The sequence below is a fragment of the Macrobrachium rosenbergii genome, chromosome 6, assembly GCF_040412425.1.
Source record: "Macrobrachium rosenbergii isolate ZJJX-2024 chromosome 6, ASM4041242v1, whole genome shotgun sequence".
Classification (NCBI taxonomy): Eukaryota; Metazoa; Arthropoda; class Malacostraca; order Decapoda; family Palaemonidae; genus Macrobrachium; species Macrobrachium rosenbergii.
The window spans coordinates 33786512-33806033 of NC_089746.1; the positions used below are offsets into that span (position 1 = coordinate 33786512).

At 33.8% G+C, this 19522-nt stretch overlaps 1 protein-coding gene across 1 annotated transcript in view; it reads left to right on the forward strand.

The window, feature by feature from the left end:
* Positions 1–9338, forward strand: part of LOC136839444 (1-aminocyclopropane-1-carboxylate synthase-like protein 1) — a 25096-nt gene extending 15758 nt beyond the window's left edge. Inside the window, 4 exon segments of the mRNA XM_067105501.1 lie at positions 1343–1484; positions 3990–4166; positions 4500–4619; positions 5627–9338. Coding sequence (XP_066961602.1) covers positions 1343–1484; positions 3990–4166; positions 4500–4619; positions 5627–5718 — 531 coding nt within the window. The 3' untranslated portion in view covers positions 5719–9338.
* The last annotated feature ends 10184 nt before the right edge of the window (positions 9339–19522 follow it).

Sequence of the window (19522 nt, forward strand, 5' to 3'; positions counted from 1 at the left end):
TGTTGTACATTTTAATCATTAGGATCTCATGCAAATGAAAAGATTCTATAAATGAGAAGAGATCTATAAACAATTGAGTTAAGATCCTGATAAAAACCAAATACTGACGTCACTTTCCATGAATAGATGCCTTTCTTTTATCAAGTTAGTAACATTCTTGATCTGATCCCAGCTAAAAACTGTTTCTTAAATGTTAGAGATGATGTTTGCACCCGTGTCTATGTTGTTACCTGTATTATTTCAAGAACAGAAGATCAGCATTTAATGAGGCTTGGCAGATATTGGTATACGATGAGTCATTGGATGTTTAATTTTAAAAGAGTGTGGTACAAAATTGAGGACTTGTTGCCATGGAAATTTTAAACCCATTACATGATACAGTACATGTATTGTCAGTATTTTAAAAGTTCCATGGCCTTCTATAAAATGATTAGATGTATTCCTTTCACATTGCATGTTGAATGCCTACGCATCGTTGATACAAGATCTTTTATTCATTCTTGAATGAACTCAAGAGGCTGTACAGTCTCTGCTGAGTACTCTTGTTATGCTTAAAGCTGGCTTGATTTTACATTGTGCTTTGTGGTAAGATTTTTTAGAATGAAGCTTTACTGTATATTACAGTCACAAGTTAACGCTTCCAGCACAGGAAAAGGAAAAAAGGTGGGGAACAGGAAGGAGGTAGGGTAATTTGGAGAAATATGATACAATCCTTGACGGAATTCACCGGACAGTAATCAATTACAAGGGTCAGTCAAGGAACGTATCGAGGAAATTTCAACAATATCAAGTTTATTCGTTGTCGAGGTATTCGAATACACAGGCCTCATTACAAAAACTAAGACACAACGAAAAACACCTCTTCCATTCAAGTTCATTTAACCACGAATTTGGCTGCGGCAAATCAAAGATATATAAGGAAGTAATTATGACGAATAAATAAGGACAACTGCATACAAATAATTTCCTGATTTATTGCTGTTTTTAAAATGTCTAGGCGGTCATTAATGCGAAATGCCTCACTCTTGCCTTAGAGAATTTACAAGGGAAAGTTAAATTACTGGAATGATTTCAAGAATAACAAGTTTGTTCGTAATTTTTGCTTCTTTTGCTTTTAACGTACTTATCCAGGTAATTTTTTCCATCTTAATCTTCCTACTGGGAGTCAAATTAAATTTTTTTCCAAATAACATGAAGTTTTATACAAAAAGAAAACATGGATTCTGGTTCAAAGGTGTAATAACAGCGAGATAATAAAAAAAATGGTAGCATCTGTCTTTTTCAACTTGAATGCAACTCATTCATGACCAAACAAGATTAAATTGGCAAAAATCTTTTCCAGGACTTTGGTCTGGCAGGGCTGCGAATTGGCGTCATTTACAGCTTCAGCGAAGATGTGTTTCAGGCTCTCTCTAACCTGTCAATCTACAAATGCACTCCACACATCGTTCAAGAAGCAGCAGCTGCAGTCATTGATGATATCGGTAAGACTGCAATTGTTTTAGTTTTCTGAAAGAAAACTTTGAGATGGCCATTTGTCTGTCCGTCCGCACTTTTTCTCTCCGCCCTCAGATCTTAAAAACTACTGAGGCTAGAGGGCTGCAAATTGGTATGTTGACCATCCACCCTCCAATTATCAAACATGCCAAATTGCAGCCCCCTAGCTCAGTAGTTTTTATTTTATTTAAGGTTAAAGTTACGCGTCTGGCATCTCTATAGGTGCCGACAACACAGGCCACCACCGGGCCGTGGCTCAAAGTTTCATGAGCCGCGGCTGCGAGTGTCATGGGCCGTGGCTGAGAGTTTCATACAGCAATATACGCTGTACAGAAAACTCGATTGTGCCGAAGAAACTTCGGCGTATTTCTTACTTGTTTCTTTTAAAGACTGATATTATCTCTGGATCTCTTCCGGTACAGGGATGTTTTTTTAGATCTAAAATTAAAGTCTTAACGATCCCGTTATGGAGCAGTAGTCTGGTGTTCATCATCATCATCATTATCCTCATTCTAATCATCAACATTACTCCTGTCATTATTATCATTATCATCATCATCATCATTATTATCATTATTCTTACATTTGTATGGAACAAGCCAGAAGTTCATGAACTTGAATAGCAGGCTTCTAGAGTACAGAATGTCAATATGTAAAAACAGAACAAACTAATTACCAAATAAGAGTCAAGAATTTAGAAAAGCAAAGGACAGCGCGCCTCTACATACCCCCAAGCAAAGGAGGAAGAAAATAAATTCGAAAAATGAAAGTGGTTTACAAGCGAAAAAGGAGTTCAGATAAAAACAATGACCTCAATCATGAATAACGGGAAATTAACTGAAAATGGATATTGACGTCATAGCCCGCTGGCTCCTGATATGAAATCGCCTGAGAATAGTGTAATGTATGATCTTGAAACTGGAAATGACAAACAACCAAAATAATGCTGATTTATGGTTTGTGAAGGATAAGGTAAATCTGGGAAACACATATAACAAAATTAAAAGCAAGCTGGTTCATGGAAAATAGTTTTGACAATACAGCAAGCATATAGAAATGATCATTATTTCATCTTGCAATCAAAGATGGAAGTCAACGATGATTAAAACATAAATTGAGTAAGATAATATTCAGACAGATTTCCTGCTGTGATTTCCACCTAGAAGATTATGACTTCATAAGATAACGCAATGTATTTATTTCTGAAATGCATACTTGCCATTTAATGTCCCCACTGTATGGTTCGAATATTTATTTGTAGGTAGGGGAATTACATTATCAGTTCTCTTAAGTGTATAAAAAATCCTAAACCAGAGCATAACATTTTACTTTAAGTTTTATTAGAGTTTGATTTTATCTTTTATTTCTGCGCTTTGTGTAATTTCCACAAGGGTTCGTTTAAAGATTCTACCATTGGATGTCACGAACTTTGGAAAAGGAACAATTATGTATAATAAAGGTGTGTAAAGTAAGCTTTCTAAACCAGTACATGCCCTTATCAGCCGTTATATTTCCTGTTCCTCGAATAATTCAAACCTGCTACCAGTTAAGATACGATTTCATATGCTTTTCAGTCTTAAATTTAAATTATGGAACAATAATTCCGATGGCAAGCTTGATGAAATTGATTTCGATTACGTCAGCATCAGGAATGATACTATAGTATAGAGTCAGAGTATATACAGAGAGAAGTGTATTACAATTTCCGTTTACATTATAAGAATCCCTACAGGCCTAATTTTTAGGGCTTACGCTTAGTGCCATTCCAGTTTACAATAAACTTCTGATAACGTTTGTCTGCACTGAATCGCTAAATCTTAGCTGTAGATAGTGACTGTACAGAAGAGTATCTGCCTCTTTAATTTAGAGAGTGAATGTGCAGGAGGGAATCTGATTATTTGATTTAGATAGTGAATGCACAGGAGAGAACCTGACTATCTAATTTAGATAGTGAATGGGTCTATCTAATTTGGATAGTGAATGTGCAGGAGAGAATCTGACTATTTCATTTGTCTAATTTGTTATCAGACAAATATCTTCAATGCCAGCTTAACGTTACTCATGCTTAAATATAAATGTTGTAAAATTATTTTAATTTATTTAACAGTAATTCTTGTTTTCACGTGTTACGTGCTGCAGTAAAATATAATGATTATTCTCAGGTGATACAAAGCACGATCATAAGAATTATATGACGCACGATAATGTTCTCTACGTAAATTCGTGAATATTCACATGCGCACATGGACATACTTTTGAGCATCCAGTAACTTGCCCCAGAGACCTGGATGATGCAAACAGCAGACAAGGGTTTAGGAGCGAAGTTGACTACCAGGATCCAGAGACCGGATCCTGTTGGCTACTATAAAATGAAAGCAAAACAAATTTAGCTGACATGAATCTATTTTCTGAGGTCGTCATGTCATACAAAGCTGGTAATTCGGTTATGAAGAAGAGAAATTTTTAATCGAAAATAAACCTCCCCTTTTCAGAATGGTGTGACAAGTTTTATCTGCCGCTTAATTCCACGAGATTAACAAGTGCCTACGAATATGCGGCCTCACGACTCCAGTCCATGGGAGTCCAAGTTAGACCTGCAAAAGCTGGCCTGTTCATTTGGGGTAATGCTCGGTCTTTGCTACCTAGTCCAACGGAAGAGGAGGAAATGAGTAAGATAACGCTTTACACCTTTTGATCTTGAAATCTTTATAATGCTTACTTTTTTATGTGATTAAGTGTTAAATGATGAGGGAATGGTACAATTAGTAGTTAGTGAATTAATTCTATGAAGGAAGAATCAGACCAACATTATTCTGCGTTATGCGTAATATTTAGTATTGATAAGATTTCTTCCATTGCCAGGAAATGTTGGAGATAAGATTTTAATAAAAATAACGAGGAAATACAAAATTTGCTATCCATAAAGAGCTATTGGAAAAGACAGCAATAGGCATGAATAATATCCATCATTAAAAATTTAAAAATTTCAACTTCATTTCCAGAACTTCACGAAGAGGCTCTTGACGCCGGCGTTTATATTGTTCCGGGGACAAAGTTGTACTGCACTACACCTGGCTGGTTCAGGTTGATCACTTCCGTAACGCGGAAAGAACTCCAAGTTGGCAAGTATTAGATGTCTTTTGGATAATTATTTACATGTTAAAATAGCACATACATTCGCACACACACACAAGCATATATATACTCGTATATACACAGCACCACGCGACTTTGTCAGCCATTTAAATCATCATTAGCCAATCATCCTTTGTTCCAGTAATATCAGTTGTGAATATTTGAAGTCACCTGAAAAAAAAATTAACTGTCCCTTATCCTTCTCTACCTTCAAGAATAAGGTCCACAATTTTCCCTTACTTTTTCTTCTTTTATTATTTTCTGTTTTATTCGGGTCAGGGGTAGATAAGGGCACAGATGTTCCTGTCTTGTTGGCATCGGCAACGACTCTTAAATATGGACACTTTAGAAAAGCATATTGAGTACATTTTAGTTTTCTGTAAAGGAAACTATTGAGATGGCTATTTGTCTGTCCGTCCGCACTTTTTCTGTCCACCTCAGATCTTAAAAACTACTGAGGCTACAGAGCTACAAATTGGTATGTTGAACATCCACCCTCCCAATCACCAAACATACTAAATTGCAGCCCCTCAGGGTTTTCAACCTTTTCTTAAACCCTTTTGGGTATTTTTAATGTCAATAGGCTTCACTTTGTATAAAGTAGCAGAAAAAAATATTCCAATATTTGCAAGTACTGTACTTGAACAACTCTCCACATAATAATAATATTGTAAACACAAAGAATTCCAATCACCCTAACCCTAAAAACATACCCTAACTGAACCCCTTGCAGAAAACCCCCTCTAGCCTCAGTAGTTTTTATTTTATTTAAGGTTAAAGTTAGCCATGATCGTGTGTCTGGCACCGCTATAAGTGGCAACAACACAGGAAATCAACGGGCCGTGGTTGAAAGTTTAATGGGCCGAGGCTGAGATTTTCATGGGCCGTGGCTGAGAGTTTCATATAGCATTATACGCTGTACAGAAAACTCGACTGCGCCGAAGAAACTTCGGCGCAATTTTTACTTGTTTCTAAAAGAATTTTATTGTTTCAGGGCTGGACAGACTTCAGGAGGTGTTGGAAGCAAGGACGAAACACCGCCAAGAAAAACTTCCCGACAATGTCACAAATGGAGGCGATAACTGACACATGGATTACTCTGCTCAATGAAGTGCTAGTGTCTAGATATTTCACTAGAATAGAACGTTTGATGCGTAATTACTCCATATGAATCTTCCTTCCTTTTGCTTGCCTTTTGAACGAGACGGAGACCAGATCTTACTTGTAAGTGATCATGTTCATATATATATATATATATATATATATATATATATATATATATATATATATATATATATATATATATATATATATATATATATATATATATATATACTCACACATACATACATATATATACATAGAATTATATGTAGGTATATATACACATATATATATACAGTATATATGGTATATATATACATATACATACATATATACATATATATATATATATATATATATATATATATATATATATATATATATATATATATATGCAGAATCTACATGTATGTATATATATATATATATATATATTTGTGTGTGTGTGTGCGCGCGTGCATGCGTGCGTGCATGAGTGCGTGCGTGTGTGCGTGAGTTTGAGTTTAAATGTGCTTGTACTTTTTTGGTATGTCTTGGATTTAAGTAATTAAGTTAAAACATCCCCTCTTTCAATTTCACAATTCATTCACCAACTCTGTGAGAGTATGTATTATATACATGTCATGGTAAACGCAAACGGGCAATTATTCACTCCACCGTCATTCAACTTTTTCCTTCTTCTCGTTAATGCCATTCATTCATTAATTCTATTCCCATATGTTTCATTTTAATAACTTAGGGTTAATGTATTGCATGTACGTGCGTAACTTTGTAATATAAGATTTATTATTTATTCTTTCATAATACATGTTTGTATAATCTACCCTAATACTGTTGAAGAAGTAGTATTTGGAATGATCTTTTTATGCAAATAAGTTTTTTTTTATGGGTCACGCTGCATCCTTTTGAATCTTCAAAAATGTCAGTTGTGATGTGAAGAATCTTTTAGAAGTTTGTATGTTTAGGCGTAAATCGGTCTATTGTAATTTGAAGTCCTCATAAAATGTTCATGATGGCCTCCGTATGTTAACTAAATTATCATAAAAACAAACATAAACCGGAATCTAGCAAAGTCCAAGTGATGATTTCGCACTCAGATTCAAATTCATAAAGTTTATTGATATACATCAAATGGAGTGTAGCAGCATGCTGCTACACCCACCAACAAAATTCAAAAGAAATTCCAGGCAATGAAAAACAAATGTTTAACATGAGAAAAATGTTAAACCAATTTATACAAAAGCAAATGTTACACTAAATAAAAAATTAGTGTAACATTAGTGATAACTTGTCTTTCTTTTGGTTAAAAGTTAAATCCAGCTAATTATGCGGTATGTATTACACATTCCTACTAGATATCTGAGTAGATAAACTTACTGTGTTCTTTAAAAGGCGTAATAAACATGGTTTCCATTTGAAATCTTAATCTAAAAACGTTTCACATTTCTTACTTTCATGATATTATAATTTACTTGGATTTCATTATCGGGAAAAGGGACAGATAGGTTTATATTTTGTTTTGCTGTCTACTTTCTAAATGCTAGCTTGTTATTGCATAAAGTAGTCTAGGGGTTTGTACAATAAAATCTTAATATGAACTAAGCTTTCTTTAGGCAAATGCTACCACTGCTACCACTACTTCTAACATTGCTGCTCCTCTGGTGTTTGCCTTGACACTGTTGAAAACTTAAGCTAGATATTGTACTAATATGTCGCTGTTCTATTCCTGGTAATTCACTTGGAATCATATTTTATAAGTATATTGCAGAGTCTCATATCTTGAGTCCATCTATCCAGAAACTTGGGTTATGCAGAGATTGCCAAGCCTATAATGGCCACTACAGGAATTATCAGCAGTCAGGTGATTTAAAGAAAACATTAGCCATAATTTTACATAACCAAACATTACGGATAGTTAACTGGGCTTTAAAGTACTAATATAATATAATAATAATAATAATAATAATAATAATAATAATAATAATAATAATAATAATAATAATAATAATAGAGGGATGTTTTGCACAAGTTTTTCCTCTTTATAATTACAGTAAACGTATATCACGTGTAGACGACATATATGCTACTGAAAGCCAAAAATTTGCTGTCTCTTTACCAGTTATTTACCTGAACATCACTGGTGAGGGATGGTGAATTTATGATAGCGATGATTAGGAATGATTAGGAGTATTTGATATTAAGTTTTTAATTTTATGATTTTTCGACAAGTGAATCGATTATAGAGTAACGTGTAGTTTAATTGAAAAAAATTTCCTTTTTTAGTTTTCCGAAAATAAAACTATTATGCCGGCTTTGTCTGTCCGTCCGCACTTTTTCCTGTCCACCCTTAGATCTTAAAAACTACTGAGGCTAGAGGGCTGCAAGTTGCTATATTGATCATCCACCCTCCAGTCATCAAACATACCAAATTGCAGCCCTCTAGCCTTAGTAGTTTTTATTTTATTTAAGGTTAAAGTTAGTCATAATCGTGCATCTGGCAACGATATAGGCCAGGCCACCACCGGGCCGTGGTTAGAGTTTCACGGGCCGCGGCTCATACAGCGTTATACCGAGACCACCGAACGATGTATCTATTTTCGGTGGCCTCGATTATACGCTGTAGCGGGTGTACAGAACACTCGATTGTGCCGAAGAAACTTCAGCGCATGTTTTACTTATTTTTATCAAGAATAAAGGATGATGTCTATTGATAATTATATGCTCAGCTAAGGCTGAAGAAATTTTATCACTACGAATTGGCACGGCTACTTAGCGTAGTTAAGACTTTATCTTAAACAAGGCAAAAGAAAAACTTCCATTGTTCTAGCCTTAAGGTTTTTTTTTTTTTGGGGGGGCGCCTACCTTCAAGAATCATCAGGGTAAAACAATGACTTATTCTGCTAATTGATACAGTTCTTTTTATTGATGATATAGGCCTATTCATATGAAACTCTACCTTCAATAAGTAAAATATATTCAGTTTATCTATTCACCTAATATATTTTCACATACAGTATAGTTTCCCATAAAGATATGTTCTAGGCTAACTTAGGATATACGTAGTTTACTCTAGATGATGATAAAGATTCAAGAACCAACAACGTAAAACATTTACCTTTTTCATTTACTAGCTAATATTTTTTATAATGAGTACATTTTATATATGGAATGTTTTTTTAATGAATTTAATACACCAGCCATACCTACCATTAAGACATACAAGATTCCAAAGGCTATGGTATTATGATAGCCAACTCAATAATTTGTCAGATATGTAGTGAATCTAACATTTATCTTTCTTTATCAAATATTAATACCGTATTCCCTTAAATTTTCAATTTTTAATGTCTAATATGTTTTTTTTGTATACGTAATCATTATTTATAGTTTACATCTATTCATTATTAAACTTTTGTCAAAGATGACTAAATTAACCTAAGTATAAAACCAGTTACCCAAAACACTCTGGGACCCGATGATTCAGGTAAGAGGGTCTCCACTGTATCTTTTGATAGTCCTTACAGACTTTTTTTATGTAATGCACGTTTATTTCCAAGTTGAGCATTTCACTATTTTGATATAAATAAAAGTTTTTGTATAAAGTTGCTTATTACTTTCCTCATCTTTGCTCACTAGGATTGATTGATTATAGCTACTAAAACTGGCGTCACAACACCTAGGTTATTGACGCTGCAATATATTTAAAAAAGAAACTAAAAAATAAATAAATAAATAACTTTAAAAGTAATTTCATATGACAAATATCTAAACATATATAGACACACACACACACACACACACACACACATATATATATATATATATATATATATATATATATATATATATATATATATGTGTGTGTGTGTGTGTGTGTGTCTGTGTACTGTATAACCATATGTATTCACATACACTATCAATACATACAAATATTCATCTTATAGAACACGTTACAATATATATATATATTGTACTGTATAACCATAGTACAAAAATAGGAAAGGTAGAGTATCTTAGGTTAGAACAGGGAGTGTTACGTTAGCACAAAGCGTACAGAGCGTGGATGGCGGATGTTTTTAAAAATGATCTAACATAAAACTTTTACAGATTGCGCAAAGACAATGACTACATTAACACAAATGTCATATAATATGCAAAATAATGGACAAGCTAATGCTATGGTATATGGCTTAACAAGGTCATTTTTTTTTTATTAAACTTCAATATCGATAATGTCTTCCACTTAAATCAGCTTTGTCAATATCACAGAAAAACATATTTAATGATTTCTTGCATAAAACAACAGTATATAATTATTATTATTATTATTATTATTATTATTATTATTTGTAAGTTAATGCTAAAGAACTTTGTAATACAGGACCTGTACACCTGTGACAGAAAATACTTATCTTCCTGAAAATCAAGTATCATCTGTACATATTTTGCATCACATGAAAAACCTGCCATTTGTTTCCTTTTCCTTTTCGGTTTTTGAAAAAGGGATGCCAGACGCATGGCAAGCAAGCTCAACACCAGCCACAGCAACAACGACAAGAATAACAAAAACAGCAGGAAAAAAAAAAACAACAGATGATAACAACAGAAGCAATAAATTGAAGCCTTTAAAGATCGGTATCCTATATTTCCTTTCCTCGGGGTAATATTCCACTTATTCAATGCGCCGTGAGTCAGCTCTGGAAAATATCCTCACAAAAGAAAAGGGGAAACTGGCGGAGGGATATTTTAGGCTTCTGTAATCCGTATACATTTCCTGCTCACAATATTTCTCCGAATTGCAGGATATATTTGGAAGCCCTTGAAAGAGAGAGAGAGAGAGAGAGAGAGAGAGAGAGAGAGAGAGAGAGAGAGAGAGAGAGAGAGAGAGAGAATGTAAATACGACGGGGTACCACTGATCCACGAAAATGAAAATTCGGAGCTGTTGGGTCGTTCTAGGTGTTGTGGGTCAAAGTTTGAAAAATCCCCTAAATGAAACAACCTTGGAGCTGCTTAGAGAGGAAGAGAGGAAGAGAGGGAGTGAAGGAGAGAGAGAGATAAAGGAACAAAAAGATGAAATAAACCTCATGGAAAAGTTCAGGCTATCATGTGCCCATAGGATGGTGATAAGAATGAATGTGGAAGTAGAGAATGCAGACTACCCTGTAATTACAATTGTTCTTGTTCCAGGGCCGAACAATCTTGAATTATGGAAGGCTTTTTAGGATAGAACCAATGAAATCGAAGCAAGTTGCAATTAAAAAAGTCCATGTCATAATAGGGAAATATTCGTATTTGCCGATGTCCCGCATATGATAAAACTGATAAAAAATCATTTTATAACTAAGGGTTTTTGTTTTGAAGATTGAACACTGATTCTGATTCTTGTATGAGGAAAATGTTAAGTAGGACGGGCACAGAACATAGTCTAGTTCAGGAGATCAGTGAAATTCATATAAACTTAAAAAAAACGAACCTCAGCGGGTAAATTACGCTGTGCAGGTGATGTCAAATACCTTTGCTAGGTCTATCGAATATTTGGGAGAGAGGGGGGCTGCTGGGAAGCAGTATCTGGAAGGTTACTGCAGAATTTATCTATATGATAAATGACTGGTTTCATCTCATGAATTTATCATGCATTAGTGGAAATGTAAAATCAAGGAAGCTTATGGATTGACTTAGATAAGCAGAACTATCTTTTATATAAAGCTATCAATGCATTGACAAAAATGAGAGTATGTAACGCAACATCAGGCACACATTACAATTTCCAAAAGGCAGTGATCTTATTGCGTCAGGCACTAATGGGTCTATATAAAGTGTTAGTCAAAAATTATAATAAAGAATATATATCAACACGAAAATTGAATCGGGACCCAGTGGAAAAATTTTTGGGGTGTTCCAGACAGACGAGTGGGGCGCATGATCCCCCAGGTGCTGTTAACTATATATATAGGATTAAAAAGCTGCGTCTCGGTAAGAACGTTGCACTAATCAGCGGTAAAACAAACGTAAATAGAAAGCATGAAAATAACGACTGTGGATCAGCTGAGTTGGTGCTGACGAATGCTTCAAGCAAAGACAAATCCTATAATGAGCGTGAACTTGCATTAGAAATTTGCCTACCTAGCAACTTATCTAAAAATGTAGACTTGGATATATATATATATATATATATATATATATATATATATATATATATATATATATATACAGGTATAATATATATATATGTGTATATATATATATACATATATATAAATATATATGTATGAATATATATATATATATATATATATATATATATATATATATATATATATATATATATATATATATATATATATATATATATATATATATATATATCTATCAATATATATATATATATATATATATATATATATATATATACTGTACACACATATATCTATCAATATATACATATATCTATATATATATATATATATATATATATATATATATATATATATATATATATATATATAGAGAGAGAGAGAGAGAGAGAGAGAGAGAGAGAGAGAGAGAGAGAGAGAGAGAGAGAGTAGAGAGCAAAGCAAAGCAATAATTGCTGCTTTCATTACATACTCGGTCTCTTCTGTAATATTACTTTTTTTCGGAAAATTCTATCCCTGCAGGACGAAACACATATAAGAGCAAAAGAAACGTGAAGCAGAAAACGAAAGTGCAATAGTATTCAATATAACGAAAAAGCAATATGAATGCAAGCGCTCTCGTATTACTCTATGAGCCAATCATTTGACCGATCATTGCGCTGCATTTGCATAATCATATGCAAAATCCATCGAAAAATCCGGCAGCAATCTCGGATAAGTGAGAGCATCTGGACGTTTCCCACACGCTTCCAAAATTTATTACACTTTAATTGTGTTTATTAGATTGTCTGGAAAGCATTCCCTCTTCTTTTTTTTAATGCGTTTCGTTCGTCACAAACTTTTCCCTCCACGCAATGAAAGATTCTTTATGCTTCCACACAGGAATTCTTTAGGGTCCATCAGTGCATCCTCTCATTTGTTTGATGCTTCATATACAAAAGGTCCTGGTATTTTATGGAGAGGGGAAGGCCGGTGCCCAAAAGATATTCTGTGTTCTGCGAAATATTTCGAGAATGTTTAATGATCATTTCCCATTCCCTTTGAGCGAGGCAAAAGCAATTTCACTCAACTTTGTTTCAAGGTATTTGTTCATGAGCTTCTGCAGGTACTGGAAGTAACAATTAGCGTGTCAAAATAAATCTGCTTATAAATACTCTGAATAAAGCTTAAGTTTTTTTTTTTTTTTTACTGGCGGGAACTCGATAAATAATATCATTCACTTTATTTAGATGATTTACAAATGTTAATGTTTGAAATGCTTCATCTGCTTTTATCCGCTACATTGTATTATATTTCAAACATTTATTGAACATACAAGGGAAGATTAAGGTAGTGTTGCTACCCTTGATAGAAACACAAGCTTTTCTCTCTCTCTCTCTCTCTCTCTCTCTCTCTCTCTCTCTCTCTAAAGTTAAGCATCAAATGTGCCTAACTTTTTCCAGTAGCGTTTTCATGTTCACTTTCCGAGTGTATATCCCACGCCTAGAGAGAAAAGCCAAAAAGGACACTGAAGAAAGGCATTTCGATACAATCCACGTAAATTTTCATGTAGAGAAGTCAAATCTTTCCGACTAACTGTTACACAATGGTAACCTTATAATTCTAAGTAAATGTTAAACATTCTCAAATTAATCTTCCCAGTTTGTTCAGCAGATACTATCATGTTATGGAGATGTTAAAAACAAATGTCGGTTCTTATTTTGAGTGTAGGTATCTAAGTGCCTTCTTGAAGATGCATTTACCCAAGGCCAAGAGAAACAGGGTCTACTCAATTGGGTGGAGTCGCCTCCCACTTGGGGTAACTACGTAGGCGATGTCATATCTTAGAGGTACCTGCTCGTTACGGCAGTTCATCTGCTGACGCAATAAGGAGGTAGACAAAGCTCTGCCTCTATGCGGGATTTTGGGGGAAAGTGAGCAGACCTTCTCTTTCTCTTGGTCTTGCATTTACCACTTCTCTGAACGGCCCTTAGGGTTTATAATATCACGTCTATTATTCACTGAATGTATCATATGGCCTATGAATGATGGGATTGTTCAGACACACTTGTTCCACCTCTCACGAATGACCGAGTTCTTTCACCAATGATTTTCCTGCCAATAATTCCTCCCGTCATAAGGTCGTTGGCCTTTGCATACTCTATACTAATATCGATGGCTCTGTCGTAGAAGGAATCTCAACTGCATGCCAGCATGTCTTCCCAATTACTTTAGCTACTGTAGGCAAATCATAACCATTACAATCAACGAACTTAGCAACCCGATTTTCAAATTAAACCCATGAAAGTAGGACTCACTGTTTCCTTTATGAAGATTTTGGTCGAAACTTTAGGAAATGATTCTCCGAGAAAATCTCTTTATTTTTTAGTCCAGCTTCCTCATTAGAATACTTTCGGGCCTTTACATGTTGGCACGCAAGAAAGTCACTGAACCACTACTAAGAATTAGAACAGGGTCCCTATACATCATTACATTCAGTATTACTACCCAGTTCTATATCCTGTTCCATATGCTCTAGTTCAATCTATAGACGATGGATACTGTAAAAAAGAGATATATTGAAACTGCTAACAGGTGGCGAAAAATAACAGGCTTTTGAGCCATAGTGATTATAACACGATCTATTCCCCTCCTTTGGTAGATGATTTATCATAATTCTTTTTGCTTATTTCCTATTCGTCAAAGTTCAGTACGGTATAAAACAAATTTTAGTGTTCCTGTCTGTCTGTCTGTCTGTCTTCGCTGCACAAGTATAACTGATAGCTGTGCTAAGATAAATGTGAATTCAGACCTTTCTAAAGTATTATCCCTCTCCACTTTCTGCTAATTTTCTAGAAGTGTTTCATTTTAGAAAGAACCAATTCTCTTTAATCAATTTTCAATCAAGAGAGGAAAAAAATCTTTGCATATATTAATTTGCCATACAAGAGTCAGAAAAATATGTTCATTTATTTATTTTTATGTTTACTTGTGTTCTCTTTATTGATTATTTACCATTAATGTGAATTGCGCAGGGCAAAATCTCCGACAATGGTTATACCTCATAAATCTGTACCATTTCATCGATATTCGAATAAATCCTAGAAAAAGACCACTTAATAAACGCCTCACCTTCTGAACTGGAAGGATTCACAAAATGCTGAGGACGAAAACGGAAAGACGGAAAGTGCAGTTGTTTTGCTGTCCCCAACGACGCATTACAAACAGAGCCTCAGAAATTTCGTTTCTGTGTTTCTTTCTTTTCTTTCTCTTTCGCTCTTTATGTTGACGTAATGCAGTGATATCGTGACATTACCGAAGAAATCCTAATATTGAGATGGCTCCCAATGCACGCGAGAAGGCCATTCCGGGGGTTTTAGCAACTGCTCACCTAAAAGCCAAAGCTGCAAAGAAGAAGAATCTCCTTTCTTCGTGAATCGTAATCCGAACTGACATCATTACTGAGGGTTTGAGGCTCTGGGTTCACTGATTGGATTCTGCGCTAAGCGAAGTATTTTGAAGATAAATGAAATACTGGAAGCATTTGGGCTCAAAAAGTTTGGAAATATATATGAACATTTACAATTTTTGCATTTCTTTGCTCATATATATATATATATATATATATATATATATATATATATATATATATATATATATATATATACATATATATGTATGTATATATATATATATATATATATATATATATATATATATATATATATATATATATATATATATATATATATATATATATATATATATATATATATGTATATATATATATATATATATATATATATATATATATATATATATATATATATTAATACTGAAACTCTGTCTTGTTTGTGTGTTTGAATGTCTTGTTTGTGCGTTTGAATGCTGGAAATCCCGGAGGCTTCTGGGAATTCCGAAGGCTTTTGGGAGTTCCGGAGGCTTCTGGGGCTTCCATACCCCTCCCCCTTCCCTCCCCCTTCACTCTTCCCTCTCCCTCTCCTCCCCACCCCTCCCCTCCACAGTAAACGGGGCTGGTGCTGCCGTAGACTTTGTAACTAATGTGGTATATAAATTATGCCAGAGTTTCAAATGGTTCATTTAATCATTTCCTTTTGATTTCTCACACTTAATCAACATAGCTTAGAAGAAACATACGAGCACGTTTATCAATATTAATATATATATATATATATATATATATATATATATATATATATATATATATAAATTATACATATGCTTTGAATCACAAGTCAAAGGAAATTTCAGTTAAATACTGTTTTAAATATTAAATTCCTTCTGTTTTTTCGGAGTCTGTTATCGGCAGTTGGTTCCCTAGTATCCCCAATGGTGAAATCACATGGTATGTCTGTAACCTGTCCTTCCTTTTATTTATTGGCCCATATACCATTTCCTGTCACAGATTGCCACTTAAGGTTACATCCTGTTTGTTGTATTACTTCCTCTGATTCTATTTTCCTTTATCCTCCGCTGCGTGTCTCATATTCTCATGCAATGAATCTGCTTTGCAGAGCAAATGCCTTGTGTACATAGCTTAACCTCAGACTTTATTTCTCCCTGCAGGTTACGAAGACCATGTATGTTTTGCTAAGTTTATTGTATATTATAATGAACAATCATTGGCTATCTGTGCCCTCACTGGACCTACGGTAGTAAGGAGAAATACATTTTAGCAGGATTTTTTTAGGTTGAATTTGATGAGCTTATTAGCTACTTTATGCTTTCTCGCCATTTTAAATACCCTGATACTTCGGGTGAAGTTCGGATTTAAATAGAAATAAATAATGATTCTGAAACCTATTTGAGTATTCCTTCATGTGCGCACGAGAGAGAGAGAGAGAGAGAGAGAGAGAGAGAGAGAGAGAGAGAGAGAGAGAGAGAAATTTTGATATTACATTTCTTATGATTTAACTAATTCACGCCAGGAGACACTTACATTAAGCATGAAATATCTCATATGTTACCTTTTTATCAGATATTTTAAACAACATTAAATCCAACATAAGCTTTAAAACTATTTTAAACTATAAAATCTCATTAAAATATTTTTAAAAAATACTTAAAAGTACATTTTAGTAAAATATCATCACTTAATACCAAATGGCAACATCGCCTATAGCTTTAAATAGGGGAGAGCCATTTAAACTCCGTTGAATTTAATAGCTCAGTTCAGTTTGAATGAATACCTTTAAATTTTCCGGCGAACGAATGGTTTAAATCACCCCCTTCCCCGCCATTCATTTGCGGGAGTCGGCGGACACCTGCATCTTCTGAACCTATCAGGGCATTTAAATCGCGCTTGGGGTTCAATGTAACGGGGCTCTTGATTGGCGGGAGTTTAAATGCCGTCTTTGTGTGTTTAAGGCGGGAAGAAAAACAGCGATTTTAGGACGATGTGATTCCGTTATTGATTTTTTTTATACAATTTAAGAAGTAAATTATCTTCTTTCGTCTCTATGTTATTATTTTTAAGTACATTATTCCGAAAATTTATTTGTAGTTTCATTAAATATATATATTCCTAGCAACACAGGATATTAAACGCTGCAACCAAGTTATTTTGCAACTGCTGTGAGTATACTATACTGCTCACTATTTATCGGTGTGTATATATATATATATATGTGTGTATATATATATATATATATATATATATATATATATATATATATATATATATATATATATATATATATATATATATATATATATATATATATAGAAGAATTCGCAGGGAAACAGCAACAAACATTAGGTTGAATATTACAAGAACAAGTTTATTCTGTCCTTTCATCACATGATACCTTCAAGTGGAATTACAATTGTTAAAAGTTCTTCCACAAGGGAAAAGCTTCTTTAAAAATAAAATTTTTTAAACATTTACAATAAACAATTAAAACAAGAACAGAACACGGTTTTGACTAGAAATCAGGGAGGAAATAAACAAAGAAAGATATAACGAACGTGGAGAGTAAACAAACAGGCAGTTATGCTATAATCAAGTTGTCTGGACGACGATTGGGTGTTTCTGTTGGTAATTAATCGATCCATCACCATCAACTCGTCGTCCACCAGATGATAATTTTAAAATCATTATATCAAGCGGGTTTGTAAAATCTTAGAACATTGATAATTCGGAATTGGACGGGTTCACATTGTCCAACCCGAATTATCCAATTTCGGAATCATTCAAGATTATTGATATTAATGATTTGTTGTCAAGAAATTATCCAATGTTCGGAATCATTCCAAGATTTGTGGTACCCCTTGGTCTAATGATTTTAAAATTATTGGATCTGCCCGTAAGGACGACGAGTTGATGGTGTTGGCCCTTTCATAAAACTAATGTACCAACACTGACCCAATCGTATCCAATAACTTTTTATAATAACTGCCTGTTTGTTTATATCCAAGACTAGACTAGGTTTTATCCTGTTTATTTCCTCCTAGTCTATCTGACCTTGCCTTGAAAGGTGTTCCTTTCGAGTCCAATTTTAACTGTTGTAAAGTTAAAAAAAAATTTTTAATTTTTAAAGAAGCTTTTCCCGAACCATTTTAAGTATTTATTGTAATATTTAGCCTTGAGATGCATCATGAAGTGGAACGTTGGCAGAATAAACTTGTTCTTGTAAGAGACATGCAGTTCAACCTGAGCGACAGGTATATATATATATATATATATATATATATATATATATATAATATATATATTCAACAAATATTATTGAATATTGATTTATTATACCTGGGACCAAGTTACCTTCAAGTGGAATTATAATTGTTAAGTTCTTCTGCAAAGTAAATTAGCATCATGGCTTGGTTTATAAACAATAACAGGCAGCGGTTTTGACCATCCGGCTATCAAGAGAGATATAAGTTAATGTCACCTCTACTGCACATATGCAGATCAAATTCAGGTTCTGTACTTAAAATCGATATCACTCCATCTCCACCATGATAACTAATTAATAAGTTTGTAACACTTAGTTGATTATGAATTTCTGTCACTTATGCACACATGCCTTTTTTATATTCATAATTATTAAGCCAGATATGTTGCAGAAATAAATAGAATAAAGGTACCTTGGTCTAAGCTTTGGGTGCCTAGCAACGGGACCTACAGCTGTGTGTAACTTTGGAGACATGCAAAATTAATGTTATTATTTTATGTGGGCAAAAATTAATCTTACGATAAGATGATAAAAAGAAAGCCAGTAAAAGTTGCATCCTATTCTTTTACACGAAAGTTTAAGGACCGAATTATAGTTAAGCACTAATCCCGTCAACTCTTAACAATCACATACTCTCTAAGAGCCTTTTTTAAGCATTTTCTACAGCAGGAAAAAAGAGTTTAAACACACATACACACGCGCGCGCGCACACACACACACACACACACACACACACACACACACACATATATATATATATATATATATATATATATATATATATATATATATATATATATATATAAACATTACATACGTATCTGGAAAATGACCAGTAGTTTATATTATATATATATATATATATATATATATATATATATATATATATATATATATATATATATATACATATACATATATACATGGAAAGGCCTGTATGTAGATATCAGGCACAGGAGCCTCGAGAATTCAGTAAG